The sequence below is a fragment of the Lemur catta genome, chromosome 10 (genome assembly GCF_020740605.2).
Source record: "Lemur catta isolate mLemCat1 chromosome 10, mLemCat1.pri, whole genome shotgun sequence".
NCBI classification, from domain to species: Eukaryota; Metazoa; Chordata; class Mammalia; order Primates; family Lemuridae; genus Lemur; species Lemur catta.
In genome coordinates this window covers 72,172,122-72,199,061 of record NC_059137.1, presented here as the reverse complement: position 1 = coordinate 72,199,061, position 26,940 = coordinate 72,172,122, and the positions used below count along the sequence as shown (strand labels likewise).

The 26,940-nt window shown below is 33.3% G+C and overlaps 1 protein-coding gene across 3 annotated transcripts in view; it reads right to left on the bottom strand.

The window, feature by feature from the left end:
* Window positions 1–26,940, bottom strand: part of VPS13A (vacuolar protein sorting 13 homolog A) — a 197,911-nt gene that overhangs the window by 135,638 nt on the left and 35,333 nt on the right. For all 3 annotated transcript variants that reach the window (XM_045562601.1, XM_045562603.1, XM_045562602.1), the window contains exons 15-23: window positions 26,322–26,451; window positions 25,341–25,435; window positions 24,877–25,019; window positions 16,610–16,799; window positions 16,410–16,524; window positions 9,525–9,661; window positions 7,618–7,750; window positions 4,817–4,934; window positions 2,244–2,382 (exon numbers count right to left, since the gene is read on the bottom strand). In XM_045562601.1, coding sequence (XP_045418557.1) covers window positions 2,244–2,382; window positions 4,817–4,934; window positions 7,618–7,750; window positions 9,525–9,661; window positions 16,410–16,524; window positions 16,610–16,799; window positions 24,877–25,019; window positions 25,341–25,435; window positions 26,322–26,451 — 1,200 coding nt within the window. The remainder of the gene's footprint in view (window positions 1–2,243; window positions 2,383–4,816; window positions 4,935–7,617; window positions 7,751–9,524; window positions 9,662–16,409; window positions 16,525–16,609; window positions 16,800–24,876; window positions 25,020–25,340; window positions 25,436–26,321; window positions 26,452–26,940) is intronic.

Here is a 26,940-nt window from a genome sequence, read left to right as displayed (position 1 = left end):
TTGACAAGTTGATTCTAAAAGTTGTACATGAAGGCAAAGGAACCCAGTCAAAAACATGGAAACACAAAAAAGTTAGAGGATTAACCTTTATTGATTTCAACACTTACCATGAAGCTACAGTATAATTAAGAAGGCATGGTATCAAAAAAAGGATAGAAATAGACGGAAAGGACAGACACAGAAATCAATGGAAAAGAAGAGAGTCAAAAATAGGCCCATGCATATAGCCAACTCAGTGATAAAGAAATAGTCTTTTTAACAAATAAAACTGAAATAAATACAAATGCAAATGTAAAAATAAAAAGAGAACCCACACATAAACCATATAGAAAAATGAACACAAAATGGATCACAGATCTAGCTAGAAAACAGTCTACAAAATTTTTAGAATAAAAATATAATAGAAAATCTTTTGACTCTATGTTAGGCAAAGATTTCAGAGATATGACAATAAAGCTTCATCCATAAAGACAATATTGATAAAGTTAATAGCATCAAAATTTATAACTTATGTTTTCCAAAATATAGTTAAGAAAACAAAAAGCTCCAGAACAGATTAGGGAAAAATAATGCAAAATACTATTCAGGAGTAATGGAACATTACGTCAGCAACTTACTTTCAAATGAATTGGAGAAAAAAGTTCTTTATGCTATTTTTGCAATTTTTTAAGTTTGAAATTATTTCAAAAGAAAAACATTTAAACACGAATAAAGAACTCAGAAAATCACCAGAGAACAATATGAATATGTAATTTTCTTTCTGAAATTCTCTTGGCAAGACAAAAATCACATAACAGAAAGTCCAAAAACCAGGAAGAAAAAAACTAATAACTTTCACTGGGTAAAAAGTAGAAGGACTTTGCATTGCAAAAATAAATGCATATACGAGATAAAAATCAAACAACAAAATGGAGACAGAAAGTAACTTTTTCTTTTTTTTTTTTAATTTGAGACAGAGTCTCGCTCTGTTGCCCGGGTTGGAGTGAGTGCCGTGGCATCAGCCTAGCTCACAGCAACCTCAAACTCCTGGGCTTAAGCGATCCTACTGCCTCAGCCTCCCAAGTAGCTGGGACTACAGGCAAGCGCCACCATGCCCGGCTAATTTTTTCTATATAGATTTTTAGTTGTCCAGATAATTTCTTTCTATTTTTAGTAGAGACAGGGTCTCACTCTTGCTCAGGCTGGTCTCGAACTCCTGACCTCGAGCGATCCACCCACCTCGGCCTCCCAGAGTGCTAGGATTACAGGCGTGAGCCAACGCGCCCAGCCTGAAAGTAATTTTAAACAACAGATTATTTCCTTAATTGGAAAACCATAACCCAATAGAAAAAAGACATGAACAGCAGTTTCCAAAAACAGAAATTCAGATAGGCAGAAAATATGTTCTATCTTATAAAGAAATGCAAATCAAAATCAGAAAATAAGATTTTTTCACTTAGAATAAAATCTTAACATTTGCTAATTAATCATGACAGCAAATAAAAAGAAATTCATTCACTTTTAGTGAACCATAAGTTAACATACAATTTAGAAAGAAAACTTGGCAAAATTTATGAAAATTTAAAATTCACATACTCTTTTCTCAACAATTCCACTTCCAGGAATTTATAGTACGGATAGAAGTAAAACTAAATATATTTATAAGGAAGTCCGAAGTAGTATTTTTTCATAACTGTAAACACTAACAACAATATAGATGTACATCAAAAGGGACTATATTTAGGCAAAGATGGTATATCCACACAATTCAATACTATATATCACCATGAAAAAACTAAAGTAGATCTGTACGTGCTGACTGAAAATATTTCCCAAGTATATAACATACATGTTAATAATGGTGTAAAGAATACAGATTTAGAATAAGTATGATGATCTCATTATTTAAATATTAAGAACATAAGAATATATTTACATGTATGTACATGCACATACACATGTGTGTATATCCCATAAACATTTTTGAAAAACTAGAGAAGCAGTAGTTAATGGCGTTATTATTTGGGAGAGGGATTGGAGGCGACAGAATTGAGGAAAGGTAGATTTATCATTTTCTATCTTTTCAAACTATTTTTACTTTTTATCATTTCATCAATTTCTCTTTTAAAATATAATTTTTAAAAAGCCTATTCAAAATGGATTGCAAATTGTTTTATCTATTAATAATACTCCTGTGGTTGTTTCAAATACTGCTTGACTTTCTTTTTTAATACACACATATTAATTTTGAAAATAACAATTACCTGTGATGGTTTGACAGGGGCAGACACTTCAGTTACAGGTTCAGGTTTTGGAATACTTTCAATCAATTCCATAATGCCGTGTAGTTTTTCATCTGAGATCCGTAAAGAAATGAGAGGTAACTTTCCAAAAATCTTGAATCTGTTTTAAAAAGATAGGAATCATCATAGAGGAATTTTCATTCCGATTTAAGTGCACTAAGTTTTAAAGAAGACTTCCCCTCAAATTATCCAAATTAAATGTGATTTAAAGCACTAAAAATCTCTACTCCAATTTTCATCTTACCTTATTAACCAGTCTCATTAGATGTGCTAGCCTCATTGTTTTTCAGAGTCTTATTTTCTATTATTATTTCATTTATTTTTCTCTCTACTATTTGCCAAGTACAGTTGAAAATTAGTATTTATCAAGTGTTCCAGAAAAAACCACAGCTAACATCATATGCAACAGTGAAACACTGAAAGCTTTTCTGTGCTCAGGATCAAAACAAGGATGCCCACTTAAACCACTTCTATTCAGCAAAGCACTGAAAAATTCTAGCAAGACTAATTAGTCAAGAAAGAGAAAAAGGCAGCACCCAAATCAGGCAGAAGTACAATTACCTCTGTACACAGATGACATAATCTTATATGTAAAAAACTTAAACCTGTTAGAATAAACAAATTCACAAAGTTGCAGGATATAAATATCAGCTAAGTTCCCATACACTAACAACAAACAATCCAAAAAAGAAATTAAGAAAACAATTCCATTTACAATTGAATCAAAAAGAATACACATAACCAAGGAGGCAAAAGACTTATATACTGAGAACTAGAAAACATGGCTAAAATTAAAGAAGACACAAATAAATGGAAAGATATCCCATGTTCATGGACTGGAAGCATATTATTAAGATGTCAATATTATTAATATTTAAAGCGATGTACAAATTCAATGCAATCTGTATCAAAATCTCAATAAGGTTTTTTGCAAAAATAGAAAAATCCATCCTAAGATTCATATGAAATATGAAAGGATCCCAAACAGCCAAAACAATCTTGAAAAAGTACAAAGCTGGATAACTCACACTTCCTGATTTCAAAATTTATTATAAAGCTACAGTAATCTAAATAGTATGGTACTGGAACAAAGACAGACATAGAGGTTAAGGGATTAGAACAGAAATCCCAGAAATAAACTCTTGCATATATGGACAAATAATTTTCAACAATAGTACCAAGGCCATTCAATGGGGAATGTACAGTTTTTTCAACAAATGGTACTGGGAAAACTAGACATCTGTATGCAAAAAAATGAAGTTGTATCCTTATCTTACACCATACACAAAAATTAACTCAAAATGGATCAAAGACCTAAACAAAAGAGCTAAAACTGTAAAACTCTTTGAGGTAAATGTAAGAGAACAGCTTCATGACAGTGGATTTCTAATAATATCTTAGATACGACACCAAAAGCACAGGCAACAAAGATAAATTGGACTTGATCAAAATTAAAAACTTTTACGTATCAAAGGACAATATCAACACAGTGATAAGGCACCAACAGAGTAAGAGAGAATATTTGCAAATTATATAACTTACAGATAATAGGTTAATATCCAAAATATAAAGAACTCCTACAATTCAACAAGAAAAATAAACAACCAGATTAAAAGATGGCAAAGACCTTGAGTACAAATTCTCTAAAGAAATATTTAAGTGGCCAATAAGCACATGAACAGATGTTCAATATAAGTAAGCATTAGAGAAATGCAAATCAAAACTATAATGAGATACCACTTCACATCTACTAAAATGATTATTAAAATAAAAACAGAAAATACCAAACGTTGGAGAAAAGGTAGAGAAATTGAAATGCATTGATTGCTGACAGGAATGTAAAATGTGGCAGCTGCTAAGGAAAACAGCAGTGTTCTCCCAAAACTTAAACACTGAATTACAATATGATCCAGCAATTCTACTTCAAGTATATACCCAAAAAAATTAAAATCAGGGACTTGAATAGCACACAGCAGCATCATTACAACAGCCAAACAGTATAAACAACACAAATGTCCACTGATAGAAGAATGGATAAATAAAACATACTATATATACAGAAGGAATATTAACCAGCCTTAATAATGAATGAAATTCTGACATATGCTACAACATGGATGAACCTTGAAGATACTAGGCTAAGTGAAGTAACCTAGAAACAAAAGGACAAATACCGTATTATTTCACTTACATGAAGTCCCTAAAATAGTCAAATTCATAGAGACAGAAGATTGAATGGTGGTTGCCAGAAGCCCTGGGCAGGGCAGAATGGGCCGTTACTGTTTAATGGGTATGGAGTTTCAGTTTGGAAGATTAAGAAGTTCTGGAGACGGATAGTGGTGATGGTTGCACAATACTGTAAATGTGCTTATTTTAATGCTACTGAACTATACACTTAAAAATAGTTTAAATGGTAAATTTCATGTAATGCATATTTTACCATACACACAAAGAAGAGTCAATTAAATATGGTATTTCATTTGCTACAGAATTACTGAGAAAATCCACAATCCCATGGAACAGACAATACATACTTGGGCATCCTTAAGTCCATGAAAACCATAGCCTTAGAGAGTTCCACGTTGAACTGCATGGGTACCAAAATATGTTGTGTAGATACATTTAGTTTTCGTGCTTCTTTCCAATTATCACCTAATTACAGAAAATATTTCATGTTGAATAACACATAAAACCTAAAATTACTATTAATATTTCATAGTCACATACTGTATGGCATAAAGAAATCTCATATGTAGATAATCTTAATGTTACATTCCTAGGTACACACAATCAACAGGTAATCAAATCTGTGCATACATTGCCAATCCTTACACAAACCAGATACGTTACCACAAAAACAATATGACTATAAGGCAATGAAGGAAAAGGTAGAAAAAAGTGAGGTGCCTTAATAATAACTAATAAAAGCTACCATTTATTCAAGATTTATGCCTGACATTATTCCAGGCAATGTTTAAATTTTAATTCTCAAAATGATGTATAATAATTCCACTTTAGAAAACTAAGACTCAAGCTGGGCATGACGGCTCGTGCCTATAATCCTAGCATTTCGGGAGGCCAAAGTGGGAGGATCACTTGAGGCCAGGAGCTCGAGACCCCCGTCTCTACAAAAAATGTTTTAAAATATTAGCCGGTGTGGTGGTGCATGCCTGTAGACCTAGCTACTTAGGAGGCTGAGGCAGGAGGACTGCCTGAGCCAGGAGTTCAAAGCCATAATGAGCTATCATCATACCACTGCACTCCGGCCTAGGCCACAGAGGAAGACTCTCTTTCTAAAAAGGAAAAAAATATTTTTTTAATTAAAATAAAAAACAAGGCTTCAAAGAATTTCTAATTTTCTTATAGTCAATATGCTAGTGATAAAGCTAAAATTCACATCAAGATTTACTAACATGTGACCCTCTGGCAACATTCACTGCAGTGTTACAAGCCTAAATGTTCAATAAGGGAATGATTAAATAACTGACAGCATAGCCTTGAATATAATAAACAACAAAAATCATGAATTCATGTGGCCAAAATATTACTGGCTAAGTGAAAAAAAAAACAATTTGGATATAAAACTATATAAATCATGTTAAAATGCATTCACAATTATTCCACACGTAAGTACCACATAAGCACATCCCATATACTCATAGGCACATACACTGAAAAAAACACTAAAAGGATATGCACCAAAATATTAATACTGTTCCCTTCTGGGAAGATAAAGGATGATTTATTTTGTTTTTCTGAATTGTCCAGATTTTCTAAATAGGTATATTTACAATCAGAAAAAAATAACTTTAAAAGTTGTAACAAGATTAATGGGATCTGGATAATATAATGCATTTTCATACGTGCTACCTTACTTGAATCTAATAATTCTATGAGTCAAATAAAATCCCAGTTAAGGAAAACCAAATCAAGGAAACAACAGACTCTTGGAGATAGGCAGTACATTCAATGTTATAATAATTTTTTAAATTATACCGGTGTTGAGATAAATATTTCCTTCACTTCCCATTTAAAGATTAAAAAAAATAATATATTTGGAAGCATGTGCTTCAGTATTTACCATGACGTTGTATAACAATTAATTATATAAAGTAACCACAATGTCAAGAAAAAAATCCCTGCTCCAAAAAAAAAATTCAATTATTTAAGAACAGTTAATGTTTATCAAAAACAACCTAAGGAATTTCAATAATCTTCAGACAATAATAATGAAACCTTTTCAAAATTATTTTATGAAGCATTTCACTCTTAAATATCAAGTATGGTTCATGGACTTTGAAAAGTTGTGAACAAAATATATCATTCAAACATATTCAAAATACAGTAATTTATTCCTTGAAAAAGAATTTATTGACTTCTGAAAACAATTTACTTTTGCCATCCACTATACTTCTGGGCTTCTTCCACAACAACTAGAATACTACAAAAACAGAAACCATGTTCATTATCCAAAAGCAAATATAATTAAACAAATAAAATTAAAATGTTTCAGTCCTATATAAATGAACAATTTTAATAACAATTACCATGGATTCTCATTGCTTCTCCTTTTATCAGTTAGCTCAGATCATTAAAATTTGACTACATACATCTATATAGGTCTGTAAAATAACCCCCAACTCTGTTGAATTATCTGAATGTTCACTAACATTCTAGGAATTCAGAAGCAGTATGACAGAATGAAAAGAAAGCTGAATGAGTAGGTGGTCTCTCCCTAACTACTTAAATGGCTCTTGTCAAGCAAATTTCTGTCTTCACCTAAAAATCTCGCTCTAGATCAGAGACTCCTGATTAGTACACCACAGTGAATGGGATACAGGTATGCCTAGGATAGTAATCCTCAGCATTTGTGTGGCTGTCAATGGCCTGGGCTGTCATAGCCCCTAGGCTGGTTGTCTCCAGCCTTCAGCAGTCTCTTCTGGTTATCCAACTGAGTAATACAAATATCATTTTCAATATGTGCCAACTTTGGTAAAAGGCTGGAAAACACTGGTATATCAGGATTTCTCAACCTCAGTACTATTGACATTTGGGCCAGGTAAGTCTTTGTTGAGGGGGGAGGGGAGCTGGCCTGTACAGTATAGGATGTTTAGTAGTAGGAATGCCCCTCATTCCTCACCTGTGACAACCAAAAATGTCTTCAGACATTGACAAATGTGTCCTGGTTGAGAACCACTACACAATATTTACTATCACTTCTAATTCAAAAACATAAAAGTTCTAACACATTTAGGAGGAAGGTCTTCAAAGTATATAAAACCCTAATTAATCATTGCAGCAAAATCAATTAACAAATAATGTATTTTATACTTACCAACTCTGCTGTAAAGCAGCTGTATACTTGTAAGCTGAATATCAAAGGAATCATAAGCTCTATGCATTATTTCTTCAAGATTAGCTCCACCTTGTTTCACATCTGGTAATTCTGAACGACTTTTACTTGTCACCTTGAAGTGAATTTTAATAGTTTAGATTATTAATAGTTTAGACTAGCAAAATACTTCAAAGTATAAAGTTTTTACCTTTCATATCTATAATATAATATAAAAATGTAATAGGAGAGGATAAACTCACAAATGAACATACATTATAAGGCTATTAGAAGGTCCTTATCCATGAAATGTATAATAAGAAGTCCAGAGATAAAGTGAATTATTACATATTTAGGTTATATTTCCCATTCACTTATGTTAAAAGAGAGGAACCAAGAAGGTCCTAGAGAATAATAGATCTACACATTCTTAAAATCTGATAAGAGACCTTTTCATTAAGGTCAAGATCAAGAGACAAATTTAGCTTATAAAATGGGTCTATGGCACAATGACAGATATTTATAAGAAGTAAAAAGAGTCCAGGATTAAAAATTAGGATAGCTGAATTTTAATCCCAACTCTGCCATTCAGGTGACTCCAGGCAAGTTACACTTGTATCTGTCCTTTCTTGGCATACTATACACATTACTTTTTTTACTTACACATCCTGGAGGTCACTCTACAACAATATATAAAGAAAGATCTTACATGTATAATATATATATGTGTGTGTGTACATATATATTTTTTAACAATTTTTTCCTGTATTTTATATAGCTCATGTGAAACAGTCAAAAAATTATCTGTTAGAAAGGTAATGGAATTTTAGGCAATAGGTTAAGAAAATTGCCTAAAGTCACAAAATTAGATAGATACCCTCACTCCTGACCTTATGCTCTACTATACGACATTGCCTTTGAAACAATTCAATAACCAAATTCAAATATGAATAACTAGCCATATAAATTTTATTATAAATGTATATCCAGTAGGTGTCTACATAATTAATAAATGCTTAAAAAAAAAAAGAAGGAAGGATGTTTATAACAAGGAAAGGCACATATTTGTTAGGTATCCAGAAAAAGCATTCTAATATTATTCATCTCTCTTGGGTTTTTAAATTGTTATAGGTATTCCTCTACACTTAATGACTTAAAGCAGTGCTGTCCAATAGAGCTTTACAATGATGGAAATATTCTATATTTATCCTGTCAAACATAGTAGTCAAAGCCACCTTTGACTATTAAACTCTTTAAGTGTGGCCACTGTGACTAACAAAATAAATTTTTATTTACTTAATTTTAATTAATTTAAATAACCACACGTGGCTAGTGGGTACTATATTGAATAATACAGATCTAGAATACAGAAAAAAATTATTCTCTACTGAAAATTTGGAAAGAAAAAAGTACGTAATTAGAAGAAAATGAAACTGACTTAATTAAGCAGAAGACCATCTCTCAACTTAGAATTATTTAATAGAAATATTAAAATGTCAATATCTACAGTTCTATACACAAAAATTTCAGAAAAACAAGGCTACATTTGATAGCTTCCAGAACTCCCTCCCATACTATATACTTTCATTAATGAAGTAACAGATTTAAACTGAGACGACAATAAACTTAAGTGTGACTCTTAAACTGTATAAATATAATTCTTAGATTCAAACCTGACCTACAGAGTTTAATCGGTCTTTTAGCTTTTAGAAAGGTAGGAAAACTACCTAATTAAATGAAACTTCATTCACCAGAAAGGAAGATTTCTCAAATGCTAGTATCTATCAAATTAAAACAAACAAGCAAACAAACAATAAACTTAATCAAATTGTCTAAAAAAAAAAATTAACATTTTAAACAAAGAAACACCCTAAATGCCATATCATAAGTCAAATATTATTAGTATATACCTTTAGATGACCAAGATCCAAAACAAGTAGATTTGATGTAGGGCTAAAAATTCCATCTTGTGGAACAATAATATATGAAGCCTTCAAATTAATTTTGAGATCAAGAACTTTCTGTGTTTCAATAATATACAGTAGACCTGTAGAAAATTTAAATCTTCATAACAAATACTTTTCAAAAATTACTCAAGATACAAAGAATCGATAAACATATGAATTGATAACACAACCTTAAAATAAAATTAGTATCAATTTTTAATATGACTTTAGCACAATATTTCCAATATAAATTTAAAATATATGTTATTCAATGTATATACACTTAATTAAATATAAAATGAGTATGAAATTGGAGTGATTCTGCAAAAAAAAAAAAAAAATTTAACCCATAAACTCAATTTGGGTAAAACTGGGAAGAAAGATACAGACCTAAAACAAATTAATTGGTACAAAACACTTATTTATTGAGTGAATAAAAGATACTTTGATTTATAAAGTTGAAAAAGTACCTTATTTCACGAATATAAAAAAAAAAAACTACAAGAACTATGACAGCTAGATTTTTAAAAATGTGAATTATAGTAAGAAAATTAAAAATGACTATAACAACCTGATACATAAAATTCTGAATAGGTAGATTGAAAAAATTTAAGTGATATAGTTTATTTAATGTATAAACCTTCATGTTGCACTCAAGAGTATGCTCACTGGGTGTCAGGCAGATGGGAGGGGAGAGGAGGACATGGGTACACACACACATAATGAGTGCGGTGCGCACCGTCTGGGGGATGGACATGCTTGAAGCTCTGACTCAGGTGGGGCAAGGGCAATATACATAACCTAAACATTTGTACCCCCATAATATGCTGAAATAAAAAAGAAAAATAATAAATAATAAAAGCAAACAAGAAAAACAGTATGTGCGGTTCAACTAAACATTTTGTCCAGACTAAGTCTTAGGAAAGGTCACAGAAGAACTGAATTTAGAGAAGGGAAGTGATTAAACCAAAAAGCCTTTGCCAGAAAAGTCCTACAATTTTATAATAGAATTGATCAAGAAAGTTCAATGACATTTGAACAGTTCATGGTAATTCTATTTGGAACTATTCTGACCTGACCCATATTTCATTACTATCTAGTCCCTTAACCCCCAAAAGCCAAATCCCCAGAAGAAATCATTTCATGTTTTGTGACTCCATATTAATACACTATTATGAAGGATTAAACTAACAAAGCTTAAATGTAGGAAGATCAGTATATTTTAATTCAACCTTTAATGTTAAGAATTTATTATTAAAAAATATATGTTCAAACTGAAGAATAAGTCAACAATTTTAAAGGTACTTATAATTAAAATTTTAAACAAATAAAATGTATATACAATGACAGAGAAAAGTACAGTTTAAAAGCAGATACTAAGCAAGTGTCAAGTGCCAACAGAGGACTGCCTTGATATACAAGGAAAAAAAGAATTAAAAATAATTAAAATATCTTCTGTTTTAAATATATGTTTATATAATAATAGAAAAATATCTTCTGTTTTAAATGTATATTTATATAATAGAAAATAAATAGCCTAAGTTTGTGCTATAGTTTGGATATCTAATCTCACCAAATCTTATGTTGAAATATGATACCTAATATTAGAGGTGGGCCTAATGATGGGAATGGCTTGGTGCCATCTTCTCAATAAGTGAGTTCTCCCACTATTAGTTCCCAGGAGAGCCGGTTGTTTAAAAGAGCCCAGCACCTCCCCCCTCTCTCTTGCTTTTTCTCTCTTGCCATGTGATCTCAGCACATACTGGTTCCCTTTCAGAGCAGAAGAAGCCTGAAGCTCTCGCCAGAAACAAAAGCTCATGCCATGCTGCTTTTTGTACAGCCTGCAGACCTGTGAGCCACATAAACCTCTTTTCTTTATAAATTACCCAGCCTCAAATATTCATTTATAACACCACAAATGGACTAGGATAGTCTGGGACAGCTCTTCCTTCAAATACGAGAAATTGATATCAAAACTATGTCTTCTTTAAGGGATTCCAAGGGCTTTGACCAAGCAGCCCAAGCAAGACTCTTGTAGAGAGAGAAAAAAAAACCTCTGCATCTCCAATAGCCTGTAAGAAGCAGATTCCAGTGAAATCTCTTAAAATGAGGACGGGAGGTGGGGTGGGATAGAAGGATGAGCACAGATTGACAAATCATCATAAAATTCTGAAGAGGTCATCTAATAAGCTTAGAACTTAAGAGCAAAACTGACTCAAAACAGTTATTCACTTTTTTCCCCAAATGATTTGGATTCAAACATAGATCGCACGGTTTTACTAAAGTATGTTAACTGAGTGAGTCACAAGAAGCACTCAGAAAGGACAATCTGGCACTCAAGATTCTCCACAGTCTGTTAAGCATTTCCATAGTTTCCATCTCTAATCTAAGGATTCTGGAACCAAAATGATCTATTTCATGTATTCCTGCCTCTACAAACCTAAGTCCTGTACTCCCTTAGAAGGGCATCCTTAAGCCTTACTTTCAATGAAGCCTTTCTTGATGCCAAGACACAGTTATTTCTCTAGGTTGTTTTTAACAGAGAGGGAAATGAGTATTCTATTTTGAATTTAAGTATGCTGTGTCTCTCCTCCATTTCCCATTGCACTTAGAACAAAATCCTAACTGCTTAATATGATTTTCATGGTTTTGCATAATCAAGACATTGCCTCTTTAACATCATTCCACTCGCCCCCCTCATTCACTACATTAGAACCAATTCAGTTTTTTGCAACTTCCAAATTCCTCAAATTCCTTGCCAAGTTAGGCCCTTCATAATTGACCACTGCCTTGAAGGCTCTTCCTTAAACTCTTGACCACTGCCTAGAAGGCTCTTCCTTAAACTCGTCAGCAGGGTGGATACTACACATACATCTGGTCTTAATGTTAACTTTTCAAAGAGATCTTCTATGATACCATCATTCTCATTTCCTTCACAGCATTTGGGCCTGTTACAGATTTGTTTCCTTATTCAGCTCCAAATTCACCCATCTGTCTGCTCTGTGAAAGCAGAACCGAGCCCTTTAAATGCTTTTTCTTTGCCAAACAGCACTGAAGTAAATAAAGAATACAGGAGATACACTGTAAGAGCAAAGGGTTTTGCTTCCTGGTTGCATTGTGCTCACTCAGCAATATCCTGCAACAGTGTGGCTTACTCAAACATGAGGTACACAAGGACCAGCAGCACCCAACAGCCAGCGGCTGCCCCTAGAACCCTCCCTGGGTGGTTGCGTAGCAGAATGAGTGCAGTGAGACACTGTCCCACGACTATCATTCCCTGTCTCCTCAGAGGATGGATCTCCATTTCAAAGAGCAGATTTTCAGCAAGTTCTGCCAGCATGGCACTACAATAACTTTTCTACTTTTCAATGAGTCATCAGGGTTCCTTCTCCAACAAGGTTGGGATTTCAATCCTCAGGGAAGAGAGGGACCTCTTCCTAGGGAATGCTATCTCAATCCTATTCTCCTTATAACTACTCCCTTTATATTCTTTAAGGTTACTATTTGGAGTAACAACACAAACCTTTACAGTTAATAATTCAAATTATTCAAATGACTATGTGGTTTCTCTTTCCTGATTGGACTCACACAACATTGCTCACAATTATTCAGCAGATTACTCTTAGTTTTACATCTGTCCTATCCATAAAATCATAAAATCCATCAACAGACAAAAATTACATCTATTTTGAGCATTGCTATGTTCCCTAAAACCTAGCATGCACTGACATATAGATTAGGCTCTTGATAAATATTTGAATGAGTAAATAAATAAAATCACTGAAAGAAAATAAATCACTATAATCCTACTAGAAAACCTTGTACTCCAAAGAAAGTGTTTTAACAACAGTGACATCTGTCTTCCTGCCAGAGACAAAAGATAACTATGTATGCATATTCTATAAGCTGATCCTTCACTTGACAAAAAGTAAAAAGGTGTGAAAGACCTTGAGATCTTAGAAAGGTTTAAGAAAATAGCAGGTTTAACATCCCTAATCTGAAAATCTGAAATCGAAAATGCTCCAGAATCCAAAACTTTTTGAGCATCATGCTCATGTTCAAGAAAGAAACCAGGCTATAAAGGAAGAAGAGAATTAATAAAGGCTAATGCCACAACAACAACAAAAAGAATGCAAGAAAGGAGGAAATGAAAGAAAGATTCTAAATGAGTAGAGATATATAACTGATATATGAGTCCCTACCCAAATAGATAAATTTTAACTTTCTAGTCCTGAATATCTCAAGCAATGAATTTAAAGTGGTGCCACCAATATACCCAGGATACCTGACAGAAGAAATATAATTCTTCCTTGAATGAAAGCCCATTTCGCCTAGACTTCAGAGATTTCTTCCAAATAATTTTCCAAGGAAAATGGGCATCTTGCAATTAAATATTACTAAGCATGAAGAGATATGAGTTACCATGAATAAGAACTAGCAGGAAAAATAGAAGGTAGGAGAAAGAGAATCACAAAAGTCTTCACATAATGGACTATCTGAATAGAGAAAGAGAACTATCTGGTGAGACAGAATATAACACTTACGATGTCTGAAGAAATAGAAGACAAGTTTAAAGATATTCATAGGACACACAAAACTAAAAAAGAATGACAAAGCAGATTTTACATATCACAAAAATAAATTCTTAAAGTGAAAAATATAATCACTGAAATTAAAGTTAATAAAGAGATTTAATAGCATATTGGACATGGTTGAAGAAAGACTCAGTACAGTAGAAAATAAATTAGAAATAATTACCCCCAACAGGTAACACAGAGAAAAAAACATGGAAACAAAGTGGGATACAAAAGTTAAGGAGAATAGAAGATAAGAGTAAAAAAGGCTAAAATACATTTAGCTAGAGTTCCAGAAGAGAAGAGAAAAAAATATCTGAAGAGTTAGTGGTTAAGAATTTTCCAGAGAGATTTCTAGAATTCATTAAAGATAGAAGTACTCAGATTCAGGAAACCCAATGAATCCCAAACAGGATATTTAAAGCAAATCTACAGCTGAATAATTCATACCAAAATAACAAAATACAAAAGAATCTTAAATGTAAAAGATAAAGGACAGAAAATCTACAGGGAAGTAGCAGATAGATAAACTGATACACATCAGTAATGGGAGCCAAAAAACAGTAGAATGGTATCTTCATAGTGTTGAGGTGAAAATAAATGTCAACCTTTAACTCTATATACAATAAAAATATCTTTCAAAACTGAGGGAAAAAATTTTTCAGACCAAAACAAAAGGAAAAGTTTGCCATCAACAGACTCCCACAAGAAAAAATTTACAAATGAACTTCCAACAAAAGAAAATAAAATCAGACAAAAAGTGTAAGGTGCAATAGAAATGAAGAGCAAAGAAGGTAGTAAATATATAGATAATTCTAAATTTACATTAACCATACAAAAAAAGTCCAATAAAGTTTTTTTTAAAAAGTAAAACAAAAAATTAACAATAGCATGTAAGTCGGGGGATGGTAAATAAAGTTCAAGTGTACTATAGTCCATACAATGACTAGGAGAATGTAAAAATTTTTATTAAATTTATATTTTGACAAAAATGTATATTGTAATTTCTAAAGTAAAAGGAGAAAGAGAATGTTTAACTTCCAAATGGTAGAGTATATGAGAAGGGAAAGGAAGGAATCCTAGAATTTATCCAAAGGAAGGCAAGAAAAATAAAACAAGAAAGCCAAATTAAAAAGCACAAAATGTTAGATATAAGCCTAAATGAATTAAATGTAAATAGTAGATACAAATAAAAAACAAAGACCGTAAATCTAGATTTTAAAAAATCCTACTTTATGTTATTGACATGACACATCTGAAAATATAAATGGTAAAAAAATGGGAAAAAAAAAATACCAGGAAAATTCTAACCATAAAAACCCTTGTATATCCACCATACTGACATCAGACCAAAAAACACAATTACAATAAAAAATTACAAAAAATATTAAACCATTACTAAAAACACAAGTAGTAAACTTTATATAGATAAAAGATTTGATATTAGCAGGAAAAAAATTTATTCTTGCATGTACCTAGTGACACCCTTAACATTTATTTTTTTAAGCAAACTGACAGATCTAGAAGAAATTTTAAAAATCTACATTTATAATGAGGCATTTTTTCATGTATTTCTCTAAGTAATTGTTGGAACAAGGTGACAAAGGAGGGAAAAAATCCAGTAAGATACAAAAGATTTGAAGTACATGATTAACAAATGTGACCTAATGAATATGTATAAACATGAAAGAGGCTTTTCAGCATATGTGGTACTTTTTTTAAAATACCATACATTGAGCTACAAAACAAGTCTCAACAAATTACAAAGCATTACAATCATATAGATCATCTCATCTCTACAGTCAATTATTTAAAAAACTGAATCTATAATCTTAAACATTCCTATAAAGAAACCTCTAAGCACAAATGGTTTTACTGTTAAGCTATGCTAAATATTTAAGGAAGAAATAACACCTGACTTCACACAAACTCTCCTAAAGAATAAAAAGAATGGAACCTTTCTTTTCTGAGGCCAATATATTAAATCTGGAACTCATTACAAGAAAGGAAAATGAGAGGTCAGTACCTGTCATAAACAGAGGTCCAAAAATTCTAAGCAAAATTTTACAATTAAATGTGGTTACTAGGTATGAACTATTCATCATAATAAAAAGATTATTATTATATTGTCCTTTAAACATAAAAGCACCAAATCAGTTTCTGTTAAAATGTAACCAGTCTAGAAATATAATAAATTTAAAGTACATTTTACCACAAATAAAAGCATAATATAGGGTACAGTGTTTAATTCACCAACATTAATATTGACATTTACCTGTTGCTGTCTTATCACGAAATTCCTCAAGTTTTGTCAAAGTCACTGAAGTGAGTTGTGCTAGATGTACCTCTTTTGGAGGTCTGAAGAATTCTATTATACTATTCACTGTTCTCTGTTGAAATAAACATCATTAACATGAGGCACAAACTCAAAGCAAACTGAATTATATTAAAACTTAGTAATATAAAAATGCTTACTGCATCATATATCATTTCTAAAGGTTCAGCTTCTATGATACACCTTTGATCAGCAGTTTCATCCAATGGATTTATCTCAAATGTAATTTGGAAGAGTGAAATAGCATCATCCAATGAAGAAAGGAGATGGGGTTTTTTTGAATTATCTGGTAAGCCAGTAATATGAAATGAATCTATTTTGGTTTCAAATCTGCATGAAAAAGGACAGGACAAAAATTAAGAAACAATACAATTTTAAACAATTTTTCAAACTGAAAATGATAAAATAAAAATTAATGAAGATAACCTCACTTTGCATTTCCTGATTCCAGTCCATTCACATCAAAGAAAACATACAATGATTCCTCTGAATTGACATAAATTAATTCACAAAGAATCCTATTTCACATGTTGATTTCTATGGTAGAAAACTATGATAAGCTAATGTTTCATGTACTTATATATAAAATCCAAAATTAAAATAACAAAATTCCTACAATGCTTAATCAGTGTAATACTAGAAAATCTTTCATGTTTAGCACAATTTTATAAGCACTTCCTCTTGTAAGAATAAAAATAAACATTTAAAAACCAAGCACCGGGCAGATATCTAGAATGACTATACGAGGAGCTTAGCAACCCCTCCCCCAACAAACCAACCAGTGAAACAACTGGTGAAAACTATAAAGTCTCTGGAAATTGACCTAAGGGCATAAGGCAAACGGAAAACTATTTACGCAAGAAAATCTACTATGACTTGTTAAGAACAGGGAGTGTCCGTGGTGTCTGAGCTATTATCATCTCCCAGCACCAGCTGCTTTGTGGTGTTCCATGTTATAGAAAGTTTACACTTTCTGTGGGTACAGCTAATATGATGTCATCACATGGCATTCTCTTCTTGTGTCTGTCTTCAAATTGTCTTCTCCAGTCTCTAATTTTCTGAGTCTGTGTCCAAATTTCCCTTTTCTTTTAAAGATACCAGTCATTGGATTAAAGCCAACACTAATCTGGCATGAATTCATCTTGACTGTATCTGCAAAGAACCTATTTTCAAATAAGATTCCAATTACAGGTACTGGGGGTGAGGAATTGACATACGCAATTCCATCTACTGTAGTAAGTAAACAAATGGAAAACTGCAACTCTCAATAATCAACAACAGCAAATCCTGATGAGGGTGGAAAATCTAATTTCCATAGTTACCACATTATACTACTCAAATCACAGTTTTAAACAAAAACTTTATAACACATACACAGAAAAGGAAAACCCAGGTATTATGCTTACTAAGCAAGATACTAAATAAGCTGCCTTAAGTACCTCAAAGAGCTAAAGCAAACCATGAACAAAGAAATAAAAAAAATTAGGAAAATAATGTATGAACAGAGAATATAAATAAAGAGGCAAAAATTGTAAATTTAAAAAAAAGAACCAAATAGGAATTTTGGAGGTGAAAAGTACAACAGCTAAAATGAAAAATTCACTACAGATGCTCCTCAGTTTACAATGGGGTTACATCTCAATAAACCCATTGTAAGTTGAAAATACTGTTGAGTCAAAAAAGTGTTTAATACACCTAACCCACTGAACATCATACCTTAGCCTAGCCTACCTTAAACAGGCTCAGAATAGTTACATTAACCTACAGCTGGGCAAATCATCTAACACAAAGCCTATTTTATAATACCTCACGTAATTTATTGAATACTATACTGAAAGTGAAAAACAGGATGGTTTTATGCGTACTCAAACTAAAGTTTCTACTGAATGCATTCCACTTTTGCACATTGTAAAGTGAAAAAGTCATAAGTCAAACCATCATGAGTCAGGACTACCTGTAGATAGGTTCAATAAAAGATGTGAGCTTCCAAAAGAAAGATCCAACAAACTTGAATATATAACAACTGAAATTATTGAGTCTGAGGAGCAAAAAGAAAAATGAAGAACAATGAGCAGTGCCTAAAGCGGGAGGCCATCAAGAGGACCAACATATGTTTTATGGAAATCTCAGAAGGACAAAAGAAGAAGAAAGAGACAAAAAAAAATTTAAAGAAATAATAGCCAAAAACTTCTCAAATTTGATAAAAGACACAAATCTACACACCCAGGAAGCTCAAAGACCACCAATTAGGATAAACTTAGACACATTATAACCAAACTGTCAAAAGACAAAACAAAGAAAATCTTGAAAGCAGCAAGAGAGAAGCAACTCATCAAATACAAGAGATATTTAACAGACTAACAGCTAATTTCTCATCAGAAACCATGGAGGCCAAATGCAAATGAGATGATATAAGTGCTGACCCAAAAAATCAAAAGGTCAACCAAGATTTTTGTATCTGGCAAAACTATCCTTCTAAAATGAAACAGAAATTAAGACATTTCCAGATAAACAAAAACTGAAATGTTTGTCACTAGTAGACTCAACCTACAAGAAAGGTTAAAGGGAGTCCTAAAAGCTGCAATGAGAGGATATCAGACAGTAATGAAATCAGTAATGTTGTATTTTTGGTTTTTAACTCTTTTTATTTCCTCTTGGATTTAAAAACATATTCATAAAAACAATTAAAAATCTAGATTAATGGGCACACAACAGGTAAAGTGGTAGCCTGTGAAAATAACGTAAAAAGGAAGAACGGAGCTACATAGGAACAGAGGTTTTATACACTATGGAAAATAAGTTACTTTCAATTCAAACTAGACTGTCTTAAATTCAAAATGTTAACTGTAATCCCTATAGTAGCTACTAACAAAATAACTGAAATATATCCAGAAAAAGAAATGACGAAGAAATAAAAAGACACAAAAAAATTTAAACACCAAAGATGACAGTATTGGAGGAACTAAGGGAAGGGAAGGTAAAACACACAGCAAACAAATAACAAAATGGCAGAATTCCTTGCCTATCATTAATCACTTTAAATGTAAATGGAACTAAATCTACCAAATGAAAAATAGAGACTGGCCAGGCACGGTGGCTCACATCTGTAATCCTAGCACTCTGGGAGGCTGAGGTGGGGGGACTGCTCGAGGTCAGGAGTTTGAGATCAGCCTGAGCAAGAGTGAGACCCCGGCTCTACCAAAAATAGAAAGAAATTAGCTGGACAACTAAAAATATATACAAATATATATATGCACCGGGCATGGTGGCACATGCCTGTAGTCCCAGCTACTCAGGAGGCTGAGGCAGGAGGACTGCTTGAGCCCAGAAGTTTGAGGTTGCTATGAGCTAGGCTGATGCCACAGCACTCACTCTAGCCTGGACAACAAAGCAAGACTCTATCTCAAAAAAAAAAAGAAAAGAAAAAAAGAAAAATAGAGACTGGCAAAATGGAAGAAAAGACATGATAGAACAATACAGATTCTCCTCAACTTATAATGGATTATGTTCCAATAAGCCCATTATAAGTTGAAAATATCCTAAGTTGAAAATGCATTTAAAACACCTAACCTAAGTCAGGGACCATCAATATGAAATTTACTTCACATCCAAGGACATGTACGGGTTGAAAAAGGAAAGGATGGAAAAAGATATTCCATGCAATTAGTAACCAAAAGACAGCTGGGTAGTTACAATGATACATAAAACAGTCTTTAAATGAAAAACTGTTATAAGAGAAAAAGGTCATTATATAGTGATTAAAAGAGTTAATGCATCAAAGATATAACAATTATGAACGTGTATGCACCAAACAACAGAGCTTCAAAAATATATAAATCACACATTGACAGAATTGAAGGGAGAAATAAATAGCTCTACAATAACATTTAGAGACTTTAATACCCCTCTTTCAATAAAAGAGGAACATCTAGACAATGGAACAATAAAGTAATAGAGAACTTGAACAACACTAAAAATCAATTAGATGTAAGAGAACACTCCTCCCGACAACAGCAAAATACATTCTTCTCAAATATAGGCACATGGAACATTCTCCAGGATAGACCAAATGTTGGGCCACAAAAGAAGTCTCAAAAATTTAATAAGAATGTAATTATACAAAGCATCTTCTCTAATCATAACAAAATCAAATTAAAGTTCAACAGAAGGAAACCTGAAAAATTCATAAATATTTGGAAATTAAACAAACATTCCTAAACAATCAATAGATTAAACAAAAAAATCACAACAGAAACTAGAAAATACTTTGAAATGAATGCAAATGAAACACAACATCCCAAAATATACAGAATGTATCCAAAACAGTGTTCATAAGAAAATTTTTATCTGCAAATGTCTACATTAAAAAAGATAGCAAATAAACAACCTCACTTTACAACTTAAGGAAAGAGAAAAAGAAGAGCAAACTAAACTCAAAGTTCAGAGGATAAATAAAATAATACATATTAGAGTACAGAAAAATGAAATAGAGAAGACAAAAACCCTAGAGAGAATGAAAGAAACCAAAGCTGCTACTTTGAAAAGATCAACATACTTAACAAACCTTTAGTTAAACTAAGGAAAAAGGAGGGAACATGCAAATAACTAAAATTAGAAATGAAGGTAGAGGTATTATTACAGACCTCAGAGGAATAAAAAGGACTTACAGAAGAATACTGCAAGAAATAGTACATCAATAAAAGATACCCTAAATAAAGAGGACAAATTCCTGGAAACACACAAATTACAAAAACTGCCTCAAAAAGAAACAGAAAATCAGATAACTAATAACAAGTAAAACCTTTCTATAATCTTAAAAACCTATAGTAAAACTTACTATAACTTATAGGTTTTACTTATAAACCTATAAACTATCAATTTACAATAAAACTTTACTATAGTATTATAAAACTTACTAAAAGAAAGTTTTTCACATTGAGGGAGGACCCTGTATTCTTAGTTTTTGGAGGACTTTTTAAATTTTTTTTAAATTATAAAATGATTTTGGATTTTGTTAAATGTTTTTCTGCATCAATTGAGATAATTATGTATTACAAAACTTTTAAGTCCACAGTAAAACCTATAACCAACCTAGCACTCTGGGAGGCCGAGGCGGGTGGATTGTTTGAGTTCAGGAGTTCAAAATCAGCCTGAGCAAGCGCAAGACCCCATCTCTACTAAAAACAGAAAGAAATTATATGGATAGCTAAAAATACATACAGAAAAATTAGCTGGGCATGTTGACGCGTGCCTGTAGTCCCAGCTACTCGGGAGGCTGAGGCAGGAGGATTGCTTGAGCCGAGGAGTTTGAGGCTGCTGTGAGCTAGGCTGATGCCACAGCACTCTAGCCTGGGCAACAGAGCAAGATTCCAACTCAAAACAAACAAACAAACAAACAAAAAAACCTATAACCAATAAGGAGTAAATCAATAATCCAAACTTTTCAACAAAGAAGAGTCCAGGACCAAATGGCTTCACTAGTGAATTCTACAAAATATTTAAAGAAGAATTCATAACAATCCTTCTCAAAGTCTTCAAAAAAAAACAGAAGAGAAAATACCTCCTAACTCATCCTTTGAGGCCAGCCATTACCCTGATACCAAAACCAGACAAAACATCACAAGAACAAGAAAACTAGGCCCATAATGGCAGAGGACTTACAACAACAGATCATCCGGTAAAAAAGGGCAAAAGCAACAACTACAACCATGAGGACTGACAAGGCGAGATGGAGGATACCTGATAAGAGAGATTTTATCCCGCTTGGTATCTAAGACACCAGTAGGATTGTGTGTCCTTCCTATGGCTTTGCACATAATGTCTAATACAGGGCTGGGTAAGAAAGAAACATGGGACTTCTGAGTGCGGAGCTATTAGTTGCACCCTGTAGGTGATCTGAGAGACCAGCTTCTGCAAATTCAGAAATCATGTACAGAAATACTTGCACCAAATGAGTTTTAGGATAACACACCCAGCAGCAAGACAGATCAATAGAAGAAGCGATAGCCTGGGAATTTGAGGTTGCTGTGAGCTAGGCTGACACCATAGCACTCTAGCCCGGGCAACAGAGTCACTCTGTCTCAAAAAAAAAAAAAAAAAAAAACCAACACATTTTGTTATCCTTTTCCTAGTACCGATCAAGTCCCCACTGTCAATTCTGGCTAGGGCTTCTGTGGGGATATTTGGAGGCAGGGGGATCCAGGCCCCCTCCTTTGCTGTCTGAGTCCTGGACTTAAAAAAAGACTATTTGCTTTCCTGGAGGCTTCCTGGACCCAGAATCTTTTGCAATTTGGGGCAATATGCCTTTCAAGGTTTTTCTTCTTTATAAAAAGTCAGTCTGGGGTAGCCTTTTTTGCCCGTTCCTTTTGACTGTCTCAAAGGACCCTGCTCTCTGTCCTTGCACATTCAAGCCCTCTATCTGATATTGCTGTAAATTGCCCTGCTATGGCTAGGGCTTCCTTCTGGCCCAAACTGAGTTTGCTGCCAGGAGAGACCATTCGAAACCCCGAGTCATAATTTACTGGACTTGGGACTTAAGAGTTAATTTGGGCAGCTGCCTCCTCAGCCCCTCCCATGGTGCCACGATGGCAGTGGCAGCCGGCATGCCTTCCCCTTTGCTGTGTGCCATTCAGCAGGGGCCATGTGCTCCAGTCCTCCCTCCTGTTGGTCTGCCGTGGGCTGTAGCCCTGCCTGGTACCTCACCCTTGTGGCTGTGGGGGTTCCAGTGGGGACAGAAGGACCGCATTTATCAAAAATCATATGAACACAGATCATTTTGTATACCATAAACCATGAGTTTATCTCACACAGAGAGCTTGAGACTCAACATTTTAACTCTATGGTGGCAGGTCAATCATTTGAGCTCTGAATTTTAAAAGAACCAACAGCTCAGAATAAACCACAGACCATCAACGACCACTTTTTCTCATACTCCGCACAAGCAGTACCAGCCACCACCTTTCCTCAGACCCCAGACAAATGGTATCATAAAAATCTTCAAACATAGGTACAAAAACTCAGACAAAATCTCACAAACACAAACAGTATAGGGAATTCCTAACACAAACAATCTAAAATGCCAAGGCCTATCAATCAAATGGGAATTTCCATTTAATGGCCACTTCTCACCCTTCAGCACGTACATTGGATTACAATAATACCATTCCCTTTATACATAGGTTGGTGGCTATACTTAGCCAAAGTTTTTCCCAAGAGACTCTGAGATGGTGATTCCTTATATCGCAAGAAAACTCATAAATAACAGTCAAAATACTAGGGATACAAAAATCCCAGGGCCTATCAAACAAATGGAATCCAAAGAGAACACAAGCTACCCCAAATGGCTGGAAGGGTTAAAATCCTCCCCAATGGGTGGCCTAATCGCCCATTCCCTGGGCCTTCAACCAATGCCCTTACAGAGCAGGACAGTTCAAAATCCTCTCCAAATGGGTGGCCTAATCCCCTAATTCCTTGAGAAACTAATCTCAAATGGTGACCTATCCCCCTGTTCCCCAGGAACCACAAATGAGCTCCAAATTCAAACCAGGTTCCCTAGTTCCCCTCAACCTTGTGACTTCTACCCCTAAAAGGCGCCTCAAAATAAATGCCCTGATAGGGTCCTAAATGAATGCCCTGCCGCAGACCTGGAGGGTTCAAAACCCTCCCCAAATGGATAGAATCAAGGGTCTCAGCATGCACACCAGGGAACTTACCCACAAATGGCCTGACATCCGGACACTTTCCAAATTCATTTCCTTCTCCTCAACTCAGTTCAGGTTTCAGGGAGCTGCGTCTATTTCGGGGAGACAGAGATGGGCCCCACAGCTAAAACAGGCTCCAGTAGCTGCTAGGGCTGTCCCTTGCTCTCTCACCTCGAAAAGAAGTTGCTCCTACTTGCAAAGACCCACGGCTTTGATCCAGAGCTGCTCCCTGCCTCTTCTAGCAGTTGCACGGTGCCATTCCACTGGGCACTGGTGGGCCAAACTAGGGATGCCAAATTCTGTTACCAAAAGTTCGGCATTTGTCCCCCAGGGCACATCAGAAGAATGAGTACAAGTGGTTTGAGGAGAAGGAAAGAGTTGTTTATTAATTTGCCAGCAAATAAGGAGGCTGGCAGACTCCTGTCTCAAAGTACGAACTTCCTTGTGTGGTATAATTTCTGATCATTTTTATATTATTATTTAACGTCCTTGTATGTTTCACTGGACTGCAGTTTTCTACTGAATATTATTTTATTAATTCCAAAATATATATATATTATTGAAAAGAAAAACTAAGTTCTTAAAAACATAAAAGGACACATTAAAGCAAAATACCCTTTAAAAAGACTACAAGATTGTGACCTAACTTCCAACCTTACAGTGAAATTTTTTTCTTATATGATTAAAAAGATAAAATTAATACTCACTTTATTGCTTGTGCTCCTGGTCTTTGTACCATCAAAGTGCTAAATTCTTCTATTACAATATCTAACAGCTCAGGTTTCTCATAATCTTCTCTTAGAATAACAGACATACTTTTCAAGTGAACAAAAAACTTCATGGCTTCAAACTAGAATATATTCAGAAGAATAAAATTAAAAATATATGTATGTGTATATAAACACCAAAAATAATCTTATTCTTATGGTTTATTCATTTCAAAAACCACAAAATACTTTAAAATTACATTTTATTAAAGAATCACCACAAAAACACCAAAAAAAAAAAATCAAAGGACAATTTTTATCCCTCCCTTGGAAATTAAATAATAAATGCAATTACAGATCCAGAAACAGATCATAGAACAAGTCAATAACATATATTTTTGAGAGGATTAAAAACAGACATATATAATATTAAACTCCAAGGTATAAGGCAAAAACCATCTTACTGTTTTTGGCAAGGTTGGATCAACTGCTGTTTCACTATAGCCAATTGCTTCATAGAGTGAAACTTTTTCTTCAGGTGTCAACATTTCTTCAAGAGCTACAAATCATTAAAAAAGTGCTTTGTGTTCTTAAATGAAAATACAAAATTGACACATAATTTGTCTGCCTTTGATAAATGAAATGTAAAATTTACTTTCTTTTTCTAATGCTTTTAAGAAATTATAAACAATGAATGTTAGAATGACACTGGAAATTTTATAAGTAATTCTCTAAAAATATAAACTGCTAAATATATAAATTTAACAATATAAATTTCTAAATTTTTGTATTAGCTCAAAAAATAGCTAACTGTACTAGGCACTTAATAGCATTGTGTGAATCAAGACACTCAGCATACAAAGTAGATAGTATTAGTATCATAATTTTTCCACTTGTTACAGATGATAAAACTAAGGTTTACTGAGCTTAAATAACTTGCCAGAGACACAATGCAAATAAGTGACAGATCTAAGACACACACCTAAGTCTCTAAGCCTCCAAAGCTATGATCTTAAACATTTAGTTTAAAAAATAAAAATCTGCGGGGGTGAGGGGGCATGGGTAATATACATAACCTAAACTTTTGTACCCCCATAATATGCCGAAATAAAAAAAAAAGAAACTTTTCAAAAGAAAAAAACCCAAAAATCTTTGCAATAAATGTTTCAGTAAAAATTTATAATGGTTTAAACCAGTTTGGAATTTTTTTTTTTTTTAATCTATGCATTTACTGACTCCTCTGGGCATAAAGCTGTTTTGTAAGAATTAGTAAGATTAAAAAATTTTTTAAGTTTTAATTTAATATATATTTTTAAATATTTTAATAATTTTAAATGATATATAACTACTTACAATATCTATTTACTTTAATTAGAGAACTTTTTTTTTTGCAAAACTTTTTCAGGCTCAGTGACTGACTATAACGTAAAATGAAATGGACATACTTCCAGGTTTAACATCTGGTTGTTCCTCAGTATTTTTTTCTGACCAAGACCACAGCCAATTAAACCATCCTTTATTATCCTCTGGATCTTTTACCCCTTCCTTAAAAATCCTGAGTCCAGCTTTTTTTACCTAAAATGAATAAATTTTCAAATAAATGACAAATTATCTTTTATTTAGCAATTGAAAGAAATAGAATCATGGTATTTCCAGAACTTATCTACTTAAGCAAATGAATGAAAACAATATACACACTAACAACAGAACATAGTAACTAGAATGTTAGCCAAACATAAGAATTTAGGAATACTATATAGTTCTCCCCACTGTTTTACAAGAGACAATGATTGAAAAAAAACATGGCATTTCACCTTCATATGAACTCTGAATATTTTGATGAGCCCAATTATTTATTTATTTATTTATTTATTTATTTTTATTTTTTTTTTTTTTTTTTGAGACAGAGTCTCACTTTGTTGCCCGGGCTAGAGTGAGTGCCGTGGCATCAGCCTAGCTCACAGCAACCTCAGACTCCTGGGCTTAAGCGACCCTACTGCCTCAGCCTCCCTTGTAGCTGGGACTACAGGCATGAGCCACCATGCCCAGCTAATTTTTTTGTAT